The following is a 22,836-nucleotide window of genomic DNA, read 5'->3' as shown; positions in this document are numbered from 1 at the left end:
TTACTCCCCCTTCGGCCTCGCTGCCCCCCTAACACTCCCCACTAACGCCCCTACCTGCCAGCGCCTCTAGGGACGACCACCACTACAGGGCTGCTGGCCAGAGCCCGCCCCTCTGAGGCCTGCAGAACCCTCTGCAAAGCTTCAATAGCTACAGTCCCAGGAAACAATCATGCCCTCCTCCTCATGATCTCTTATCCCACCCCCCCTCCTCCCTTCCACCCTTCCCAAGTCCCTGATTCTTGAAGGGGAGTGAAGCAGGCATATCTTATTGGGCTTCTTTTGTGCCTGAAATCTATGGTACTGTTATTGGAATCACCTGAAATCTTTTGTGCCTGAAATCTATGGTACTGTTATTGGAATCACCTGAAATCTTTTGTGCCTGAAATCTATGGTACTGTTATTGTAATCAGCACCTGCTACCTGCGAGGGTACCAGTGGGCTTAAAAATAACAATCCCTTCCCATTTAGACATTACTTACTTTATGAAACATTTCTAGGTTTATTAGCTCAGAACCTGCTCATGACAACCCAGTGAGGTAGGCGGAGAAGAGATTACAATTCCCGTGGTATATACGTATGTATTCAGAAATAAAGCTCAGAAAGGAAAAGTGTCAATCCCAATGGTTCCCAAGGTGCAGCACACGCCCCACAGGGAGGCAATTTGATTTTAAGTGGGGGCAATTCGAGAATGAGTTAACAGTGAATTTTTTGCATTTCTTATGGTTCTAGGGGGCCTCGTCTACAGTTTATCCTATATAATAAAAGGCTCATATGCAAATGACTGAATGGTGGAATGACCGGTCACTATGATGCATGCTGACCACCAGGGGGCAGGCACTGAATGCAGGAGCTGCCCTCTGGTGGTCAGTGTGCTCCCACAGGGAGAGCGCTGCTCAGCCAGAAGCTGGGCTCACAGCTGGTGAGCACAGTGGCAGTGGTGAGAGCCTCTCCCGCCTCCGTGGCAATGCTAAGGATGTCCAACTGATGGCTTAGGCCCACTAAGCCATCAGTCAGACATCCCCCCAGGGCTTCCGGACTGCGAGAGGGCACAGTCCAGGCTGAGAGGACCGCCCCCCCCAAGTGCACGAATTACATGCACCAGGCCTCTAGTAGCATAATAATGACATACAGAAAAGCTCCCATTTATTACTTTTTAAATCCATGCATTAGTCCTGTGAGATGGTTATGATTATTCTCACTGTATAGATTAGAAAATAGGAGGGATAGAGAAGTTAAGTGGCAGAGCCAGGATTCCAACCCAGGACTGTTTTATTCCAAAATTAGTGCTCTTTGCTGCCATGCTATGCAGTCTTCACATTCAGGAAATAGCAGGTAATACAGCTTACCTAGTGATAGAGCTTACTAGTATATAGGGATATCAGTGGGAAATCCTCCTGGAAAGGATTAATAGAGGGTTTTTAGGAGGCAGTGAAAATGGACAGGGAGGGATAGATGAAAGGCTTGGTGTAGGAGGGCTCAAATATAATTGAAAATTGATTGTACTGGTGATTATGATGGCTTAGGTTTAATATCTGTTTGACTAAGGGAACAGTGGTAGAAAAGTGAGGAAAAGAAGCTTATTTGGAGGGTGAAGGGAAAAGAAAGATGAAGTAATCATTTTTGCTTTAGATATGTTGCATTTAAAATTACAGATGAAAGCTATCATTGGAAATTTAGGCAGCAGATGTAACTTCTCATTTTATTAAATTTGGATTAAAAGGAAAACCGAGGGACAATAACTGGAAGTTGCTGAAAGCTAAGGTGTTACCAAAATTGACACCCTGGCAGCATCAGAGGGGCCTTACCACTCCTGCATTTCACCAACTTTCTGTATCTTTAAAAAAAAAAATTATAAAATTATATATATATATATATATATATATATAAAGCGAGGAAAGGAGAGAGAGAGAAAAAAAAAAACATCGATGAGAGATAAACATCAACATCACTTGGCTGCCTCCTGCCCCTACTGGGGAGGCATGTGCCCTGATTGGAATCAAACCTACGACCTCTTGGTGCATGGTTCAACGACGCTCAACCAACTGAGCAATACCAGCCGGGCTGCTGTTCTCTGTTGTTTTTGCATGTGATCTCCACCTGCCCTGGGATCTCTAATCCTTTGACACCTCTGCATTCACTTGGCCCAGTAGTCCCCTTCTGTTTTCACTTGACTTTCTTTCTAGCCTAGCCCTCCAAATCAGTTATTTGAATTCTACCTTCTCTGGCATCTTACAGTATCTCTTTCCCTAGATGTTACCTTCTTCTCTCCACATCCAAAGGACCATCCTCTTAGCCAATGAAGGCCCTAAAGTGCAATGAACCTTTAATCCTAATTATAGTATTACTAGAGGCCCGGTGCACAAAATTCATGCACTCGGAGGGGGGGAGTACCTCAGCCCGGACTGCACACTCTCACAGTCTGGGAGCCCTCAGGGCATGTCCAACTGATGGCTTAGGCCCGATCCCCATAGGACATCCTTAGCACTGCCATGGAGGCAGGAGAGGCTCCCACCACCGCTGCTATGCTAGCCAGCCATGAGCCCAGCTTCTAGCTGAGTGGCGCTCCCCCTGTGGGAGCACACTGACCATTAGGGGACAGCTCCTGCATTGGGCATCTGCCCCCTGGTGGTCAGTGCATGTCATAGTGACCGGTCGTTCTGCTGTTTGGTCAATTTGCATATTAACCTTTTGTTATATAGGATGACTATTAGCTCCATAGAAAGAATTCTCTGTAATGGGAATTGACACTGTGAACAGTCCCTGATTCTTTTTTTTTCCCCTTTATTGTTGAAAGTATTACATATGTTCCCTTTTTCCCCCATTGACCTCTCCCAGCCCGCTCCCAGCACAGGCCCTCACCCCCCTAGTGTCTGTGTCCATTGGTTATGCTTATATGCATGCATACAAGTCTTTTAGTTGATCTCTTATCCCACCCCCCCTCCTCCCTTCCACCCTTCCCAAGTCCCTGATTCTTGAAGGGGAGTGAAGCAGGCATATCTTATTGGGCTTCTTTTGTGCCTGAAATCTATGGTACTGTTATTGGAATGAACTAAGAAGTAAAATAGGTTAGGTCACCTTTTTGCTGGTTGTGTCTTATTTTCAAACATCTGAAGTATACAGAGAGGAGGGAGCTGGTATGGGGCATAAAGAAGAAACTGCTTCTGAGGTCCCTTAAGATTATAGTCTGTACAGCTGCTGTGTTGGCATCCTGTTTCTTCCTGAAACCAGACCTGTGAGTAAAAACTGGCATTGGGACTTTGAGGCAGCTCTAGTCTTGACCAGAAAACCTGGCTCCCTCTGAACCTACACGTTGCTAGCTCCTGACTGGCCCTAGGGAAGCTGCTAATTTACAATTGGCACCTATGTTGTTGATGCCCCTGAAGGTCTTAGACCTTCATGTACATAGCACCGGGAGCCAGCAGAGGGAGTTGTAGTGCCAGAACTTTCGTAAAGCTTCTATAAGTTCTGATTCTGTAAGATCTTCCTTGGCTCCATCTCCCGTGAAAGAAGAATTTGATTTGTGATGTGCCTGAGCTTAGTGTCAGACCCCTGCTGTGAGCAGGTGGGGAGCTTCTGCATAGTTGTTTAAACTTGAAAGCCATAAGGAACTCTTGATTTCAAGGAAACGCCTATTTACTGTACAGATCCAGTAACTCTTGAGAAATGGGAGTGCCTTCTTGACCTTGAGCCTTATTGATTTTGGTATCAGCACTTCCAGTGACGTATCCTGAGGGGCGGGAGGAAATTAACAAGTGCCTTACACACTGGGAAAGGGAGGAAGCCTGACTGGTGCTGCAGAAAGTCCCCACGGGGCGGAGGGGGTAGCGTGTTTGGGTAGCATTAGACAGTGAGTGCCCTGTAGGAAGTGCAGTGGCTGGGTGCAGAACCTTGCATTAGCTCTGATTTTGAATCAGAAGCAGAAGCTTTGAAGCTAGCCAACCAGTAAGGGACTTGTTAGGCAGTTGACGAGTGATCTTGATTTGAATAGGAAGCCTCTGTTAAAGGGGATGCAGCTTCTGCTAGACATTGTGAACTTCTGAATCACTCGGTTTGGTTCTGCTTTTGGCCACTCGGAAAACCCAGGCATTTCCAAACCAGCTTTCCATTTTGCTTCAAGACATATATTCTCCAAGCCTGCACTATGGAGAAGTGGGACGGGAATGAGGGCACCTCAGCTTTTCACATGCCTGAGTGGATGGTGAGTTCTTCCATCATTTTGCTTTTCCGTTTCTTGATAATGAGGCTGCCACCTCTGACAGATGACAGGGATCACCTGTGAGAAATTCCTACCAAGACCTGTGGTTGGGGAAAAAGTTATTACTCTAATTTATGATTCGTTCCTCTGTCTTGGGTCGCCCCTGTTTCTTAATTACAAGTGAAGCTGGGAAGTCTTAGAGCTGCCTGGCCAGAGTCAGCTTCTTGCCCAGCTGTGCTGGGCTGGAGTCCCTACTGCTGCTTGTGTACTGCATGGGTTGTGCTATCCTATGAGTGCTTTGTATTTTATACACAAGCTGATACTTTGTTTGTTTCTTGTGTGGATTTAAAAAAATACAGGCACACCTTGCTTTATTGTGCTTCAGAGATGTTGCGTTTTTTACAAACTAAAGGCAAGAGGCCCTCCACCAGCAAAAAGAGCGGACTTGCCTTGTTCACTGCTTGCTTCACTGTGGTGGTCCGACCAGTGACTTTCAATCTTTTCTATCTCATGGCACACATTAACTACTAAAATTCTGCAGCAAACCAAAAGTTATTTATTTTTTTTACCAATCTGACAGAAAAGGTAGGTATCATTTTGATTCATTCACACCAGATGGCTGCTGTTGTATTGGCTTGTTGTAAATTTTAAAAGTTTGACAATCTAAGGGAAAAGAGGTCGGTGGCCCTGACTAAATAGTCAAGTATTGCATGTTTTAAAAATTCTTGCAGCATACTGGTCAAAATTCCTGGTCTAGACCAAATCTGCTATATCTTTGAATTATACCTGTACTGTGAGGAGCGGGGGGAGGCGGGGAGGGGGGAGAGACTTTGTAGAAATGGTGCGCTCTCAAGTCTCTGAAAACATTTGACCTTTCTCCCCTACCTGCCCAGTTTTCCCCCTCCAATCAAAACATTTCCCCAAATATTCTTTATATGTATATTTCTAAGAGGCAGGATCTATAGCTCCTTTAGTGCCATTCTTCAAATAACATATTTGCCTGATAAATGTTTTTAATATGATGGTAATAAGGACTTACTTGTTGATAAGAACTACCACATATAACCTAATATTTTAGATCCAACATCAACTTTAGATTTAAAAACAGCAACCATTCTTATGTTCCTAACTGTGGTTTCTTCTGGGTTTAGTGATTTCTTACAGTCTGTACCATCTGTGTTTTATATATATATCAGGGCCCAATGCACGAATTAGTGCACTTTTAAAGGAACTGTGGGCCGCGAGGCTGTGGTGGGTAAAGGAGTGGGTCTAGGCCCATCCTCCACATGCCCGCTTGGCCCCTCCTGCCGCAGACCCTGGTCCTCTGTCTGCTGGCAGCCCTGCTCCCACCACCGCTCCCACGAGCTGACAGCTCAGGCCCCGCTTGCACCTGCTGACGGTGTGGAGCAATTGGGGCCGGCACCAGCAGTGGGTGTGAGTGGGGCAGGCGCTGTCAGTGGGTTCGAGCGGTGGCTGCTGCCCCAGTTACCCCTCAGGAGCAGGGGGAGGTGGAGAAGCCCTCAGGGACAATCGGGGCCAGCAGCCACCGCTTGCACCTGCTGACGGTGCCAACAACGGGTGCGAACAGGTGGGAGTGGGGCCGGCGCCCGCAGCAGGTGCACATGCCAGGAGGGACCGCAGCATGTGAGAACAAAGAATTTTCAGTAACCACCAGAAGCTCGCCTCGATGACAGCGACCTGTGCCCCTCCTTGGTCTGGCGCCCCCGCTCACCTGCTCCACCATCCTGCCTCGGGCGATGCCCGCCATGTTCCGCGCTCTGCCACCTGCTGCCAATGCCCACCATGTTCCGCCCTGGTGGTCAGCGCACATCATAGCGACCAGTTGTTCGGTTGTTCTGCCGTTCGGACTATTTGCATATTAGTCTTTCATTCTATAGGATTTCCTCATGGAAAACTGGTTAGACTATATACAACATATTTCAAATTCTTTTTTGTTTTTATGGAATTATGGACTTAAAGAAATAACCATCAATAATGAGATTGAGCCCTAGCCAGTTTGGCTCAGTGGATAGAGCGCTGGTCTGTGGACTGAAGGGTCCTGGGTTCGATTCAGATCAAGGGCACGTACCTGAATTGCAGGCTCCATCCCAACCCCAGTCAGTCATGTGCAGGGGGCAACCAATGTGTCTCTCTCACATCGATGTTTCTTTTTGTCTCTCACATCCCTTCCACTCTCTAAAAATCAATGGAAAAATATCCTTGGGTGAGGATTAACAATAACAAAAATAATGAGATTGAATATATAATAGGCCTAACAAAGGCCCAACTGAGTAGCCCACATTCCACCTCTTACTGTTAAAACTATTGTTTTTCATTTTTGTTGGGGTTATTGCTGTTGTTCTTCTTAATGTTGTTTCAGAACCTTGTGCTTAGTTTTTAAAAGTTTGATAGAAAGTAATTCTACCCATCCACATCAAATAATGTATTGTTTTAGAATTAATGGAAATGATTCATACAATAATTCTAGTTGGGTTTTTGTTTCTGAATCTCCAGCCACTAACTAATAACAAGGGGGAGCAAGAAGTCTGTTTTGTATTTTTTATGGGAGGGACCACATTAAGATACTACTAATTTTGGTACTTCTCTAAAGGAATATTACAGAAGAATTCCATGGAACATTAGTATGTCAACTCCGAATCAATTGAAAGTTTATAGTAATTCTTAATCTCGTAACTTCCTCACCATCTTACCTGCTGAGCACATCCTCAAGAGGAGCTTCTGCTGCTTACCTACTTACCTTCTTTTTATTTACATGAAGAAGGAGAGTGTCTTTAAGGAGTTAGTGTGACTATTGCTTAAGGGATATAACCTAGGACTCCCCAGCTTTTATGAGACTGACGCGCTACCTACTGCGCTAACGAGGCACCTGAACTCCCCAGCTTTTAGTAAACAATCTTTAAAACACAGGCCTGCTCTGTTTTCATTATGGCATCTCTCATTTAGCAATTTCTTGGCCCATCTCTCTCAAAAATTAGGAAAATACCTTTAATCAGTAGATTTTATTTTTAAAACAACAATGAGAAAGAATAAGGAGGGGCTTCAATAATTCAGTTTTTTGTGTGTTTTTTTTGAGACTGGGACAAATAGAGAGCTTTATTTTTTATTTTGTGTGTGTGTGTGTTTTTAATTTCTTTATTGATTAAGGTATCACATATTTGTCCTCATCCCCCCATTCCCATCCCACACTCCTCCCCACGCATGCCCCCACCCCCCTGTTGTCCTTAACCACTGGTTAGGCTCATATGCATGCAAACAAGTCCTTTGGTTGATCTCTCCCCTTCAGTTTTTTTCATCTACTATATTTCCTGGCCAAAAGTCTTAACCTTTTGAGGCTTTTTAAGATAGTGCATGTCATTAGTTTCTGACCTGGTCTGAAAGTGCTGCATTAGGCTGCCACCTATGTCCACTTAGCCAGTAAAGGGAACCCTGAGCACCCTCTAGTGTATTGCCTATAGATTTCCAGACCTTACCTGTAAAATATTAGTGCCCTTGAATCTCTGAGAGAAAACCCTGAAGCCAGCTCCCATGTTGGGCAGAAATTTCTATTTTAAAAAGTTTTAACAAATGTCTGACTCATTTTAACAAATGTTCCAGTTGATATATTAATGTAATGAAACTTCCACTGAGACTATCCTAGTCTCCAAAAGAAATATGACAAGACTCTCAAACCTTTCAGGAGGAGAATTTAGCAAAGAAGGTCCATTATAACACCTTCCCTTTTGTTAACCATAGCAGAAAAAAGAGACTTGCATACCCCTCAAAAATAGGACTCAGACCAGACAGCAGCTGAGAGTACTCACATCTCTGATTCCCGGGAGGGAAATAAGCCAGGACGAACTTTGAAGAACCCCAATCTCGAGAATTGACAGGGTAGACCGTCAGTTAACATTCCATCAATCTCTGGAAAACTTCTGCTGGACCCTCTGCTCCTCAGCTGTTTTTTGTGAAGGATTTCCTTTGGCTTGTTCAGGCAGTTTTACTGTGAAAAGTTTGGAGAATACATCCTTTTAAAGATTGGTCTTATTGATATGTTTTTACTTTCCCTGAGAAATCTTTAGTTCCTGTCAGTAGGTGAAATACAAATGCTTTCTCTTATATTGTGTGGAGATCAGCAGTAACCTTTTTTTAAGTTTCTGCATTTTAATATTTTCTCCTCCCACCCAGGCTCTCTATAGTACTTGGTACTTTTCCATAGGAAATCTAATGACTTGAGTACTCAGCCAGCTGGTTACCTGACTTGCTTTTGGCTAGAAGTAATTCCTTTTATAAGTGAAGAATTTGTTTTAGCAGCTCCTTTGGCTTGGGGAGGCATGTCTCTAAGAACGCTTGCGCCATATCTACTTGGAAGTGAGACAGACACCTTTAAGGTATCTATCTGGTAAATTGTGGTAGAGATAGTTTGGCTTTAGCTCTGGGTCAGGGTTGACATTTAAAGCAGAGACCCATTTGCAAAACTATGGGCCCTCTCTCCAGGAAAACACACACATACACAAAATTTTGCATTTTTTCTTTGGACTCTAGATGAAGAACTTTTGACCTAAAAATACAAAAATGTTTATGTTTTATACTGTGTATTATTATGTAGTCTTCAAAATCCTCTCAAATACATTATTTTATCTCTCAGCACACATTTGAGATAAGCAAAGTAGATGTGATTGTTCCCATATTACAAACGAGGATTACAGATATAAAGTGTGGGAAATGTTAAGAAATGGAGTTACAGAGAGAACCTCTGATTATCATCCTTTATATATTTGAAAAGGAATTAACTGTTTTCTCTTGGCCTGATCCTCTTTAGGTTAAACAGATCTTCTGTCTTCCCCAGGAGTTCTGTTTTTCTTACTGTTTTAACCATCTATTCGTAACAGCCTCAAACTGTGGAAATCAGAATTAGACCCAGTTCTCTTGATCCCTGAGCTGGGTATGAAGGTTTACCTCATTCTGATCTCTTACTTTTCAAAGAATCTTTTCTGCCTTTCAGTATTCTGCCCTGGCATAGCCACAGATAGGATCAAATGGTTGGCCAAGGGAAGAGTCAAGAAAATTAGAGCTGCTTTATTCATGCTTGGAGAAGGTGTTGAGCAGTGGTTCTCAAAGTGTGGTCCCCGGAGCAGCAGCGGCAGCATCTCCCGGAAACTTGTTACAAATACAAAATCGTGGGCCCCACCCAGATTTACTAAATCAGAAACTCTGGGAGTGGGGCCCAGAAATTCGTTGTAATAAACCTTCCAGATATTTTGAAGCACCTAAAGTTTGAGAACGCCTTTGTTAGATAAACTCATTAAGTGGTAAGGCTTTTCCCATCAGTAATAGTGTCCTAAAATGTCTTCTGGTTGTGTTTGGTGTAGATCTGCAATTCGTTTTGGTTCAAGTGTGATGACAAGCCATTGGACTAAAGAGTTCCTTTCCACCTGAGTGAGTAAAATCAGGAACCAGCTGGGTGTACTAGGGTGAACATCATTTGTTAGCAAAAGCAGAAGTTTAGAGATCCAGCCAACAAGCAGGAAACTATCCGTCTATCTCATTTCTTGAAATTATGAGTGACAGTGAACATCAATAATGGGGTTCAATTTCTGTTTTAATTTCTGGTGGTGGCATTGGGCAAAGTTGCCAGTTAAAGGGCTGTTAAATTTAAAATCCTTGGATTAGCCATTTCAGAATTGTGATTTGATCAGAGCTCCAACATCATCGGGGATGACGTCATTTCTGAGACCCAATCTGATAAGAAAGTAAATGTAAGGAGTAATTAAATTAAAAATGAAGTAGGGCTAATGCACCTGGGATTAGGACCCAGGGAGTTTTTGGTGTTTGATTGATTGATATCATTAGGTATGGTATAGGGCAGTGGTTGGCAAACTGCGGCTCGAGAGCCACATGCGACTCTTTGGCCCCTTGAGTGTGGCTCTTCCACAAAATACCACGTGCGGGCGCACACGTACAGTGCGATTGAAACTTCATGGCCCATGCGCAGAAGTCGGTTTTCAGCTCTCATAAGAAATTTCAATCGTTGTACTGTTGATATTTGGCTCTGTTGACTAATGAGTTTGCCAGCCACTGGTATAGGGAAGAGCCTCGGCTCTGACATAAACACGGGCTCCCACATTCTAGTCCCATCATTGACTTACGGTGAGACCTCAGGCAAATCATTTGTTCTCGCAGAGCTGCACTTCCCTAATGTGTCAAATGGGGTTAATAATGCCTACTTTTAAACATTCTTATGCTGATTAATAGAAGTAACATGCACAAGGCTGTGTGTAATAGGCACTTAATAAATATTAGCTCTTACCCTTATTCTATTCTTTCAGAGACCTTTTCTCTCAAAGCTTATTCTTTCAAAAAAAGAATTTACCACTTCATGTTCTTTCTTCTGCTCAATAAGCAGCCCCCCCGCCCCCTTTTTAAGAAGAATTCAAATCACATTTCTACCCTGTCTCTATAAGATACAGTTGAATATGGATCTCCTATTCACTGGCCCCCATTCAGAATTCAACAAATAAATAATGATAAATAATGATTCTTTGCCCTTTCATTTGACTGTATTTGATATGTAACAAAGCCATTGTGATTCTGGGGACTCTGAGGCAATAGAAAACTCCCTTTGTCCTTCCTGACCAGTTTGGCTCAGTGGATGGAGCGTCCGGCCTCGGACTGAAAGGTCACAGGTTCAATTCCAGTTGAGGGTATGCACCTTGGTTGCAGGCTCCATCCCTAGTGGGGGGCATACAGGAGGCAGCTGATCACTGTTTCTCTCTCATCAATGTTTCTAACTCTCTATCCCTCTCCTTTCCTCTCTGTAAAAAATAAAAATATATAAATATATGAAAAGAAAACTTTCCTTTGTAGTCATACCTTCACAAAACACACAGTTATTGATTTTAGAGAGAGGAAGGGACAGGAAAAGAGAGAGAAAAACCCCCATCTGTTGCCTCCTGCATGCACCCGACTGGGTGGCAAACTTCTGGTGCTTGGTAAGACTCTCGGCCAAGACTGAAAAACTTTTTTTTTAAATCCTCACCTGAGGATATTTTTTCCATTGATTTTTTTTTTTTTAGAGAGGGTGGGAGGGAGGGAGGAGGGGTATAGAGAGAGAGAAACGACTTGAGAGAGACACGTTGATTGTTGCTTCCTGCGCCCGCTGGTACATGCCCTTGACCGGGAATTGAACCCACAGCCTTCGGTCAGCAGGCTGATGCTCTAACCAGTGAGCAAACCGGCCAGGGCTGAAATAAACAAACATAGTCACTCAGTACCTAATCAGCAACAATCTGGAGATGGGACTAGAAATCAGATGTCAAAACCTGTCCCCACTCTAACTCAAGGACACAGAGCGTAGTTGGGGGCTGCGGGACCTGCCTGAGCACTTAGCACCATTTTTTTTTCTTGCTATCTTAAATTCCCTCATTGTTTTAGTGGCTTTGTAGTTAATTTTTTTTCTAATAAGACTAGGCTAACTAAAATCATCTGACATGGAAAAGGAGGCGGTAAGGTTAAAAAGGAACTTAATTAGCAAGGTAATTATAGCAGGCAAAAAAGTGCCCTGGTTATATAAATACGCTATTGTTATGCGCATGCAAGTTGGGCCTTGTCAAGGGACTTGTTAAGGTTTTGAGGTCAGAGGATCATGTAATTAGGTGTTTAGGAAAAAAATATAATAAAAGCAAAACAGCCACCAGAATTAGGAATGGCTGATGAGCCACCAACAAATGCGTTATTACATTGGGTTCAATTGCTGGAGGGGTTGTTAGAGCAGCTTCAGGGATTCCAGGGAAGGGTAGCACCCCACCTCCCAACCGAGGCGGGGGGGGGGGGGGGGGGGGAAAGCTAGCTGGAATCAGAGCCAACAGAATTGCTGATGCGGAAAGTTTAAAGGCCTAACCACAAGGGTCCCTAGACCGGAGAGGTGGCAGTAGGGCTGGTAATGTCACTATGCTGAGCAACAAGAAGAAATACATTGTCAATGGCAACTCTGGGATTAAAGCCCAGGTGAGGCTAAGCTCTTATTTTCCAGTCTTGATGCTGTGATGACCTTTAATGTGAAAGGCCAGCTGCTTTTTCCCTCCTTTCCTGCTTTCATCCCTCCTTCTGGCAAAAGGTGAGCTGCCCCTCTCGTAACAGTCTCTTTCCTTTCCTTAGCTTGATGCTTGTTGAAATTAGGCAGTTCTCTCTGGGAAAAAAAGATCGCTTACCTTAAAGGACTCTCTGATTTCAGACACATAGGAAAATTAGGGGTAGGATCCACCAAAATACCCCTGCCGGGGCTGGATAGACTACTGTGTTACAAGAGGTTGAGTGTTACAAGGTGAGCTGTTGAGTAAGGAATGTATATCGTATTTAACGATTAGAGTAGGTGGGCAACAGGAATGACCTACTTAAAACATATGCTCTGGTTATCAGTAAGAGATAAACATATTAATTTCTCCAGAAAATGGTATAACATTCTATATAGTAGTTAGTCTCTAATATTCTTCTGTCCAAAAGAAACTTGAGTTCAGTATCTAACAAGTAAACAACATTTAGTACTCTCTGCCTCTGAGTGCAGAAAGCCCACATAGTCTTCTGTAGTGCCAAAAACAGCCTAAAGTTGACCTAAATGGAAGGAATTACTGCAAATGGAAAAGAATAGAGAATAGAGCTCAGCTTAGGGAAAATGGTTTGAGATGATGATTCAGCTATGGTTAAGGTTATTGGGGTAAATGTATGTGTACCCACCCACCCCTGATCCTAGAGAAGTAGAGTGATTGGCCCCCTCTAGTGGTGTATGGGATGGGAGGGGGGTGTTAACATACCTCAGGGAGGGTTTATCTGTTACTCTCTTTTTGTTGTTTTAAGGAGGCACAGCTAAAGCTAGTGACTCATTGTGACCTTTGGAAGGTCAGTTATTACTCCTTTTCCTAGATGGGCCTCTAAAAAAGAATAAAGACAAGTCATTGTCTTAAACAAGGTTGGTGAAATGCAAACCAGTTTTGAGCTTGACTGCTATCCTCCTCCCCATTTTCACACCCACCTTCCTCCCCTTCCCAACTTTTTTTGCCCTTAAAACTTCTTTTAACTTTAAGCTTGGTTTATGCTTACCATGTTTACTTAATATTCAACCACGTACAGACAGTGAAGATAGACTAGGCTACTTCAGATTCATTTCAGCACATGACTGCCTACCATGTGTCAGGCATTTGTGTCTGAGAATGTAAGGTCACCCTTACGTACATAGCTCCTGCCTTTATGGAGCCAGTTGCTTATACAGGGTCCAGGTAGTTATATTCAGTGTGATAAGTGCTGTGATAGGAGATGTACATGGAAGTTCATGTATATCCCATGGGAGTTCATAGAAAGGGCACTTTACCTATTTAGCAAAATAATCAGTTTTACCCTTTTTTATTTTGCAAAGAACTACTAATCCAATGAATTTTCCTATTGCTGAAAATAATTTACAACTTGAAAGTGCTACATAGGCTTTCTGTGTTGCTACAGCTATGAAAATGGTATGAATTCCCCTGAAAGACATGCTAATCTAATTCAATTTGTCATTGGTTCCTTTGTCTCAATACTCAAATGACTTAGTAGTTACCTCTAGCTGCAGGAAACGGAGGTCAGTTGCTGCTCTCATTTTAATATGCTGTATCTGTGTTCTGCCCATCAGGGAATCATCTTTTTATTGTGAAAGGTAGAACCAGTTGTCAGATCTTTGATGCTTCCTGCCTCCTTGCCACCTGGGATCCAGAATAATTTAAGCAATTAACGCAAATTTTCAATTAGGGGAAAAGAAAAAAGATATTTGTTGAAATTATATGAGCTTTGATTGGTAAAGTGTTAAAAAGTAGCAGCTGGAACCTCCAACAGTAGGAGAAAGAGATAAAAGTGCAAGAAACTCATTTTTAGATAGTGTCCAAAATGCAATCTTGAGTATTGAGGTTTATACATATTCAGTACACTTATTCACTCCTTTACATCTGTCATATTATAATTAACTAGAGGCCCGGGTGTCCCTCAGCTCAGCCTGAACACTCTCCAATTTGGGACCCCTCAAGGGATGTCCGACTGCCCAAGGAATGTCCTCTTACAATCCAGGACTGCTGGCTCCCAACCGCTCGCCTGCCTGCCTGCCTGCCTGCCTGCCTGATTGCCCCTAACTACTTCTGCCTGCCAGCCTGATCACCCCCTAACCACTCTGCTGCCAGCCTGATTGATGCCTAACTGCTCCCCTGCCAGCCCCATTGCCCCTAACTGCCCTCCCCTGCCGGCCCAGTCACCCCTACTTTCCCTCCCCTGCAGGCCTGGTCCTCTCCAACTTCCCTCCCCTGCAGGCCTGGTTGACCCCACTACCCTCCCCTGCAGACCTGGTCCCCCCCAACTGCCCTCCCTTGCAGGCCTGGTTCCCCCCACTACCCTCCCCTGCAAGCCTGGTCTCCCCCAACTGCCCTCCCCTGCAGGCCCAGTCACTCCTAACTGCCCTCCCCTGTAGGCCTCATCCCCTGCAACTGTCCTCCCCTGCAGGCCTGGTCACCCCTAACTGCCCTCCCCTGCTGGCCTGATCGCCCACAACTGCCCTCCCCTGCTGGCCATCTTGTGGCAGCCATCTTTCACCACATGGGGGCAGCTATCTAGTGTGTTGGAGTGACAGTCAATTTGCATATTACCTCTTTATTAGATAGGATAAATGATCATTCTTGTGGCTTTTAGGTATTTTATGATAGCAAGCATTAAAAATAATAAATTAATGTTTACTGTACTTACTAGTATTAAAAAGCTAATTAATACATCTTTAAAAACTATAGTGACTATCTGCAAGAGCTATAAGAAGATTTATAAACTGTTGGGGCTGGAGTGGGGGAGTGGATTTATTGAATCTCCTGCTATGCTTCACAGTTTACCTACAGGCATACCTCAGAGATAGGGGGGTTTGTTTCCAGACCACTGCAATAGAATTGTAATCTTTTGCTGATGGAGAGTCTTGCCTTCAATTTGTAAAAACAAACAACAACAAAAATGCAACATCTGTGAAGCACAATTAAACAAAGTATGCCCATACATTGTTTCATTTAACCCTCTCTAAAACTTGTGAGGTATTTTCATCTTTGCTATATTTATGAGAAAATGGGGCTCATAGAAACATCTTGACCAACATCACATAGCTAGTGAGTGGCATAGCCAGTATTTTAATTCAGTCCCAGGAACGTTCTGTCTGAATGGAAAGCCTATGTATTTTTTCATTATACCAAACCATTTCTTGAGAATCTTAAAACCTTGAAGGCAAGTCACTTTGCCTTCCTGTACCTTGCAGTTTCTCATCTAGATAGGTGAAAATTGGAATAGTCTCAAAATTCTTTTCAGCGAAACTATAGAAAGAATTTCTGAATATGACTCAACTTTCGAAAAATTAATTTTAACCAGAAATCCCATTCTCTCTCTCTCTCTCTCTCTCTCTCTCTCTCTCTCTCTCTCTCTCTCTCTCGTCACAATTTTATTGTAAAAAGCATATAGCCCTGGCTGGTTGCTCAGTGGTTAGAGTGTCGGCCCACAGACCAAAGGGTTGAGGGTTTGATTCCTAGTCAAAGGGCACATACCTCGGTTGCAGGTTCAGTCCCTGACCCCAGTGGGGACACGTGCAGGAGGCAACTAGTAGATGTTTCTCTCCCTCCTCCCTCCCTTCCACTCTCTCAGGTGAGGATTTTAAAAAATAATAATAATCTATATATATATAAAAGCCTAAGTGACTGTCCAGTAGCTATGATGCGCACTGACCACCAGGGGGCAGATGCTCAATGCAGGAGTGGAAACCACAGGCATGGAAACATGGAACAAACAGACTGATGAATCTCAGAGAGAAGTGGGGAGGGGAAGAGGGGGAGAGTGGGAAGAGATTAACCAAAGATCTTATATGCATACTAGAGACCCGGTGCATGGATTTGTGCACCGGTGGGGTCCCTCGGCCTGGCTTGTGGGGATCGGGGCAAAGCCAGCTCCTTGGGATCTCAGATTGCAAGAGGGCACAGGCCAGGCTGAGGGACCCCACCAGTATACGAATCCATGCACCGGGCCTCTAGTAATAAAATAAAAGCATATGATCAGAGAGTGGGTCGAATATTTAAATTTGATGGAACTATAGTAAGTAAAGAATGAAAAATCATTCTTCTCTCCAGAGTGTTAACATTTTAAAGATGGGTTGGTACAGTTAGATCAACTACCTTGAAATGTTATCTCAAAACAGAGGTTGTTTTCCTTTATGTAACTAGAGTCCTTTTTCTTAGCAGATCCAGTTTGCTGACCAGAAGCAAGAATTTAACAAACGTCCCACCAAAATTGGACGTCGCTCTCTGTCTCGTTCCATTTCTCAGTCATCTACTGACAGCTACAGTTCAGGTGAGTACTGAACTTCTATCGACTCAGCTATAGAGGTATGACCAATAGACCCATTGCCTACCCAAGGCTAATTAAGCATGGTCAAGCCCGTACTTCGGAATAAACACTTTGTCTCTAAGTTGAAATTCAGACCAAAATTCTAGATGGAATTTTTGGATTCCTCTTGGGCAAACATGTCAAACTCAAAGGCTAACACAGGCCAAATAAACATGGTATGCGACACAAGGGCCGCGAGTTTGATATGCTTGCTCTTGGGGATTCAGAGTGGAGTTAAATAGAAGCCTCTTTTTCCAATAAAGGTAGAAGGTGGTTAAGGAAATTGAGTTCTGATTTATTCAGAGGATGGGAAGGAGTATGTTGCTCACTGATGACCTTCACTAAACATGTGTTAAGACTTGTGTTTTTCCTTTCTTTGAAAATAGAAGAGGGGTTCCCTATCCTTCCATCTGGTACTTGCATATTAATGGGGAAACCTTAATTGCCCCAACAAACATGAAAACGTTGTAGCTAGTTCAAGTGAGCCCTTTGCCTTCTCTTCTAAGCTGTGATATTGTATTGTTTATTACTCCTTTCTTCCTTTGCAGTGGCACTAATTCAAATATGTAGGCCCTGAGTTTTATCATTTAATGCCAGATGAGCTGTTACCATGTAAAACCCCTTGAAGGCATTGGCCATTTGTGCAACAGTGCCCAGTATGTATCTGATCTAATATGGAGCTATTTTATTTTGCTCTTGTGTTGGAATGTGGTAGGAAACTGAGTTGTCTCTTCACATTAGAAGTAGTAATATTCATTAGAAAGTTTTCATCATGACCTGAAGTTTTATTTGTTCTTCACACAATTAGGAAAGCAGTATTATGTAAACTTGAAGAAAGCTTGTTTAGAAAACTGTAACTTTTAGATTGGTAGATTGTTATTTGCATTTTTACATTCATTTTTACTTTCTCCCCACAATAACTGAATGATGTAAAGCACATGAGATAATTTCCTATGGATTTTTGTCAGCAGACACCAAATGTGGTACCACTCTTATTCTGCTGAAATAACCAGTGTTGAAAATTCATAAACCAGCTAATATAACTCTGGAAACTTCAATAATTGTGAAAATGTGAATTGTAAAACAGGGTATAACATTTTAGACTAATAGTTTGTGCATGTTATCTAAAGACTATACTAAATAATAACTATACTAAATTTTAACTCCAACTCAATTTATTCCCTACACATTAGATCCATATTTCCAACTGTGTTCCTGCAGAGAAAAACTAATGCCTGCCTTCCCAATGAACCCCTATATGCAGGGAGTATACCTACAAAATATCTGTTTACCTAGAAGAGTGTGATTGATGCACGTGGTTTCTAAGCGAACACATAGTTGGCTGGTAAACTTATTGGTGGGTGACATTAACTGGTGACACTCTGGAAAACGTGGACCTTTTAAATTGCCATTTTTATAGTAAAAAAATTATCAACCACATATATCCATTTAAGGGTATTAAGCTCCAGAGCATTGAAGTCAAAACATTCTGGAGATGAAAAAGAACTTAAAAGTCAGTTCTTCAGCTTTCTACTGGATGCTTGGAATTGCATTGATGGCAACCCTGCAAATAGCTATCTGTCCTCTTTGGGAGCATTTTAAATGATAGGGTAACCCTTCATTTATCTAGTTATTTAGCTCCTGATAAGTACCGCGCGCTAACCGATTGCGCGACTGGAGCCCCTAGTTATTTAGCTCCTGATAAACTCTTCTAGTTATTGGAATTTATTTTTGTTATTATTATTTAATTGACTTTAGAGAGGGAGGAAGAGAAAGACAGAGGGAAACATCAATATGAGAGAGAAGCGTTGATCGGTTGCCTCCCACACCAACCCCAACCGGGGATCAAACCCAAAACCTGGTATTACAATTTCTCGAATTTAAAGATTTTACCTAGAATTAGAAATAAAAATCACCATTTTGGGGGCATCCCACAAACAAGGCTTTCCTCATCTGGGTATTTTCCAGATTAAGTTTTCCTTTAAAAATATTATGCCTAAGTATATAATATTCCAGATATGGTCTGAACTAGTCAGTAGGAAGTATTATTTCCAAAAAACTCAGTGCTTTTAAAATGAATCCCCAAAATATGTTTATTTGCATCTGTGTCACACATGCTGTTTGTTACCTTATTTGTTTTTTGGTGTTTTGTTTTTTTTTTCATTTGCATGAACAATTTTCAAGTCCTCTTAAACATACACCGAATGGAAATGCCTACTGCCTTGGGTCTTGAACTGAGAGTTGGGAGAGAACTAGTTTCTAGTCTTAGGTCCATGTGTGATTTGTTGTATGATCCTGGAAAACTTGTAGCCTGTGAATTAGTAACAGAGGCAATGGGAAATGATATGAGATAACACAGAAAAAGCTCCAAACCCATCGAATGAAAAGCCAGGAATAATGGATTTGACTTACAGCTTTCTAAATACAAGAAGCTATGCAAATACATGTCAGTAAGACCTTGGAGCCCACTTTCAGCATACGTTACAACTTAAGTGACTATAGAAATGAACATTACAGAACCCCCAAAGACTGACCTTTGAGCCTCTTCCCTTCTCTGTTTATATTTTCTCCCCAAGTGACCTCATTCAGTCTCATAGTTTTAAATACCACATAGTAGTGACATTTGATTCTCAAATTTTATCCCCAGCTGAAATCTCTCCCCTACATACTAGATCTTTGTATTCAATTGCCTAACTCAGTCCTTTCACTTGGGTGTTTTAGGCATCTCAAACCTCCCATATCTTAAAAGCTGAGCTCCTGAGTTCCAGCCTTACCTCTCCAGTCCGTTGACAATACTATAGCTAGATTAATTATTTTAAAACTAGGGGCCCGGTGCATGAAATTCGTGCACTGGGGGTCAGGGGTCCCTCAGCCCAACCTGCCCCCTCTCACATACTGGGAGCCCTCAGGGGATGTCCTACTGACGGCTTAGGCCCGCGCCCCACAAGGAGTGTACCTAAGCTGCAGTCTGGCCTCCCTTTGTGGGAGGCAACCGGGCTGGTCAGGGGAAGGCACCAGCCCCATCACCCCACTGTCAGTCACCACAGCCACCAAGGTGTTTTCATCAACATGGACTCTAGTCCCTTCACCAAGAAAAAATGACAACTTCCTTTAGGCATTTTCAGGATGTGTCTTTCATAGGATATGGATTTCTTTATTTATTTTTTATCCTCACCTGAGGGTATGTTTCCATTAACTTTTAGATAATGTGGAAGAGAAAGGGAAAGACAGAGAGAAACACTTTGATTGGTTGCCTCCTGCATGAGCCCTGATCTGGGCCCCGGCCAGGGAGGAGCCTGCAACCTAGGTACATGCTTTGATCAGAATCAAACCCAGACCCTGCTGTCTGCAGGCTGAGGCATTATCCACTGAGTCAAACCGGCTAGGGCAGGATATGACATTTCTTAGCCTTCCAGCAGCGGACCTTCATTTTTTTCTCCAGAAGTGTGGTGGAAAAACCCTAGATCGCCTTTTTGGATTCTTATTACCCAAGTTACTAAGAATATTACCAGTGGCATGCAGGAAGCTTAGCCAATGTGCAGTCAGAAAAGGTGTTTCCTCTATAGTTCACACCAATGGAGGGCTCGGCCCTGCCCAGGCCTAAAGCCTCTGGCCGAAGCTTTAGGCCTGGGCAGGCCTCTCCAGCTCCCTCTGATCATCAGCTCAGCCCCTGCCCAGGCCTGCCCAGACCGAAAGCCTCTTGGGCAGGAGCGGACCCCCAGCTCCCTACAATCAATCTCAGGGGGTCCGCTCCTGCCCAGGCTGAAAGCAGACCCCCAGCTCCCTGCCCAGGTGATCAATCGCAGGGGGTCCACTGGTGTACTAGGCGGAAGAAACCCCCAGCTCCCTGCAATCTGTGGCAGGGGGTCCGCTCGTGCACCGGGCCAAAAGCCTCCGCTTTCGATGGTAGGGGGTCCACTCGTGCACCAGGCCAAAAGCCTCTGCCGGAGGCTTTTGGCCTGGAGCCGAAGCGGACACCCAGCTCCCCACTTTCGATGGCAGGGGGTCCGCTCACCACGCCCACCATCCAATCAGAGTGAGGAGCTGGGTGTCCGCCATGCCCACCATCCATCGAAAGCAGGGAGCTGGGTGTCCGCTCCGGCTCCAGGCCAAAAGCCTCCAGCGGAGGCTTTCAGTCTGGTGCCAGAGCAGACCCCAGCTCCCTGCAATCCGTCACAGGGGGTCAGCTCAGGGCGCCTATGTATGCAAATTAACCACCATCTTGGTCGGGTTTATTTGCATACTCACTCTGATTGGATGGTGTGCGTGATTTGGCTGTTGGGTGTAGCGAAGGTGCGGTCAATTTGCATATTACTGTTTTATTAGGTAGGATAAGTCAGGTCATATCACTTATCAGCTCAGAATCCTCCCATGGCTTCCCAGTCTCACTCAGAGTAAAACCTAAAATTCTTACAATGGCCTACAAGGTATACTATTCAGCCTCCTATTACATTTCTAATCACATCTCTACTTTCCCAAACCTCCTGCCTCCCCGTTATTCATTTCACTCCAGTCAGACTAGCCTTCTTACTGTTATTTTGTTATTTTGAAATTCTCCTGCTTTAAGACTTTTGCACTTGCTATTCCCTCTGCCTGGAATGCTCTAAGATACCCTAGCTGGGTCTTACCTCCAGTTCTTTTTTTAAATTTATTTTAAAATATTTTATTGATTTTTTACAGATAGAGAGTTAGAAACATCGATGAGAGAGAAACATCGATTCAGCTGCCTCCTCCACACTCCCTACTGGAGTTGTGCCCGCAATCAAGGTACATGCCCTTGACCGGAATCGAACCTGGGACCCTTCAGTCCACAGGCTGACACTCCATCCACTGAGCCAAACCGGTTAGGGCTTATCTCCAGTTCTTGACAAAAGATCCCCTCTCAAAATAGGTCTATCCTGGCTTCTCTTTTAAATTTTTACAAACAGCCCTGGCTCAGTGGATAGAGCGTTGGCTTGTAGACTGAAGAATCCTGGGTTCAATTCCAATTAAGGGCACATGCCTGGGTTGTGAGCTCAATCCCCAGTAGAGGCTGTGCAGGAGGCAGCTGATTGATGATTCTCTCTCATCATTGATGTTTCTATCTCTCTCTCCCTCTCCCTTCCTCTCTGAAATCAATAAAAATAAAAAAAATAAAAATTGTACAAACAACCCACCCAACACTCCCTATCAAATTTTTCTCCATAGCACTTATCATATAACATATATTTTTACTAATTTATTGTTACCTTTTCTCCCCTTAAACATGAGATCCATGAGAGCAGAGATTTCTGCCTGTTTTGTATTGCTCTGTTTCCAGCACTTGGAATTGTGTTTGATACATGAGAGATGCTCAATGAGTAAATATTGGTGAAAGGTGTCCAGAGATTTCGTTATACTTTACTCTCTTGTTGAGGTCTCTGATACACTCTGTGCACATAAACAGATAAAAGAAGGTTTATGACATTACAAAATGTTTTCATTTAGCAACTTCTGCCAGGATTTCTCAACCAGGTTTCCTCATCTGAATCACAGAACACAGAAAATGATGAGAGACTGTTTTTCTTAGTTCTTCAAAGGATGGGTCATAACTAGTATCCTTTGAGATGCATAGGAAAGAAGTTAATTCATATATTTAATGGATTCTTCAAGGCTAATGCTAGGTTGAAAAAGGCTACATTAATCCCTAAAGTTATATATATAAAAAAAAACCTTCTAAAAACTCTTTCCCTAAACACAAAACCTCATAAAAATAAATGAGCAGAAGATGTTTCTTCAAAGCCAGATCATTCTCAGAAATATACTCCTGAAAAAGCTGTCTTTGCAGGGAATTAATTGGTTAAGGATAAGAAGGGAAGACTGCAGTCTCTTAGGTCGTAATTGGTTGAAGTATTCTAATATTTTTCAAATAATAACATTTTGTTTATTTGTATTTTGGTTGCTAACATAGCTTTTCACATGTTTCTAGAGTGTTACTCATCAGTGAAATCTGCTGCACATTGACACACAGGTCCCTACTGTTATTTCCATTACCAAATGAATAGATTGGGCCCAAGAGGAATTGCCTGACTTAAAATAGTCTAATAGGACTAATTCAACCAGGAGTCTGACTGCTTCTTCTCCTAGCAATAACCCACAATCTCACAGCTGCTAGGAGGTAAGACTTCATCAGGTGTGAGCCGTAGAACATATGTATGCACATTCTATGGGATAGATTGTGAATTAGTGATTCATCAAGTTATGCTTTG

The 22,836-nt window shown here is 43.2% G+C and overlaps 1 protein-coding gene across 2 annotated transcripts in view; it reads left to right on the top strand.

The window, feature by feature from the left end:
• AHCYL2 (adenosylhomocysteinase like 2) overlaps positions 1-22,836 on the top strand; it is a 179,578-nt gene that overhangs the window by 118,926 nt on the left and 37,816 nt on the right. Inside the window, exon 2 of one of the 2 annotated variants that reach the window (XM_028129045.2) lies at positions 16,465-16,573. In XM_028129045.2, coding sequence (XP_027984846.1) covers positions 16,465-16,573 — 109 coding nt within the window. Of the gene's footprint in view, positions 1-16,461; positions 16,574-22,836 lie in introns of both variants that reach the window. The other variant, XM_008154024.3, reaches the window with a different exon arrangement.

The sequence above is a fragment of the Eptesicus fuscus genome, chromosome 14, assembly GCF_027574615.1.
Source record: "Eptesicus fuscus isolate TK198812 chromosome 14, DD_ASM_mEF_20220401, whole genome shotgun sequence".
NCBI classification, from domain to species: Eukaryota; Metazoa; Chordata; class Mammalia; order Chiroptera; family Vespertilionidae; genus Eptesicus; species Eptesicus fuscus.
This window is presented reverse-complemented; position numbering and strand designations above follow the sequence as displayed.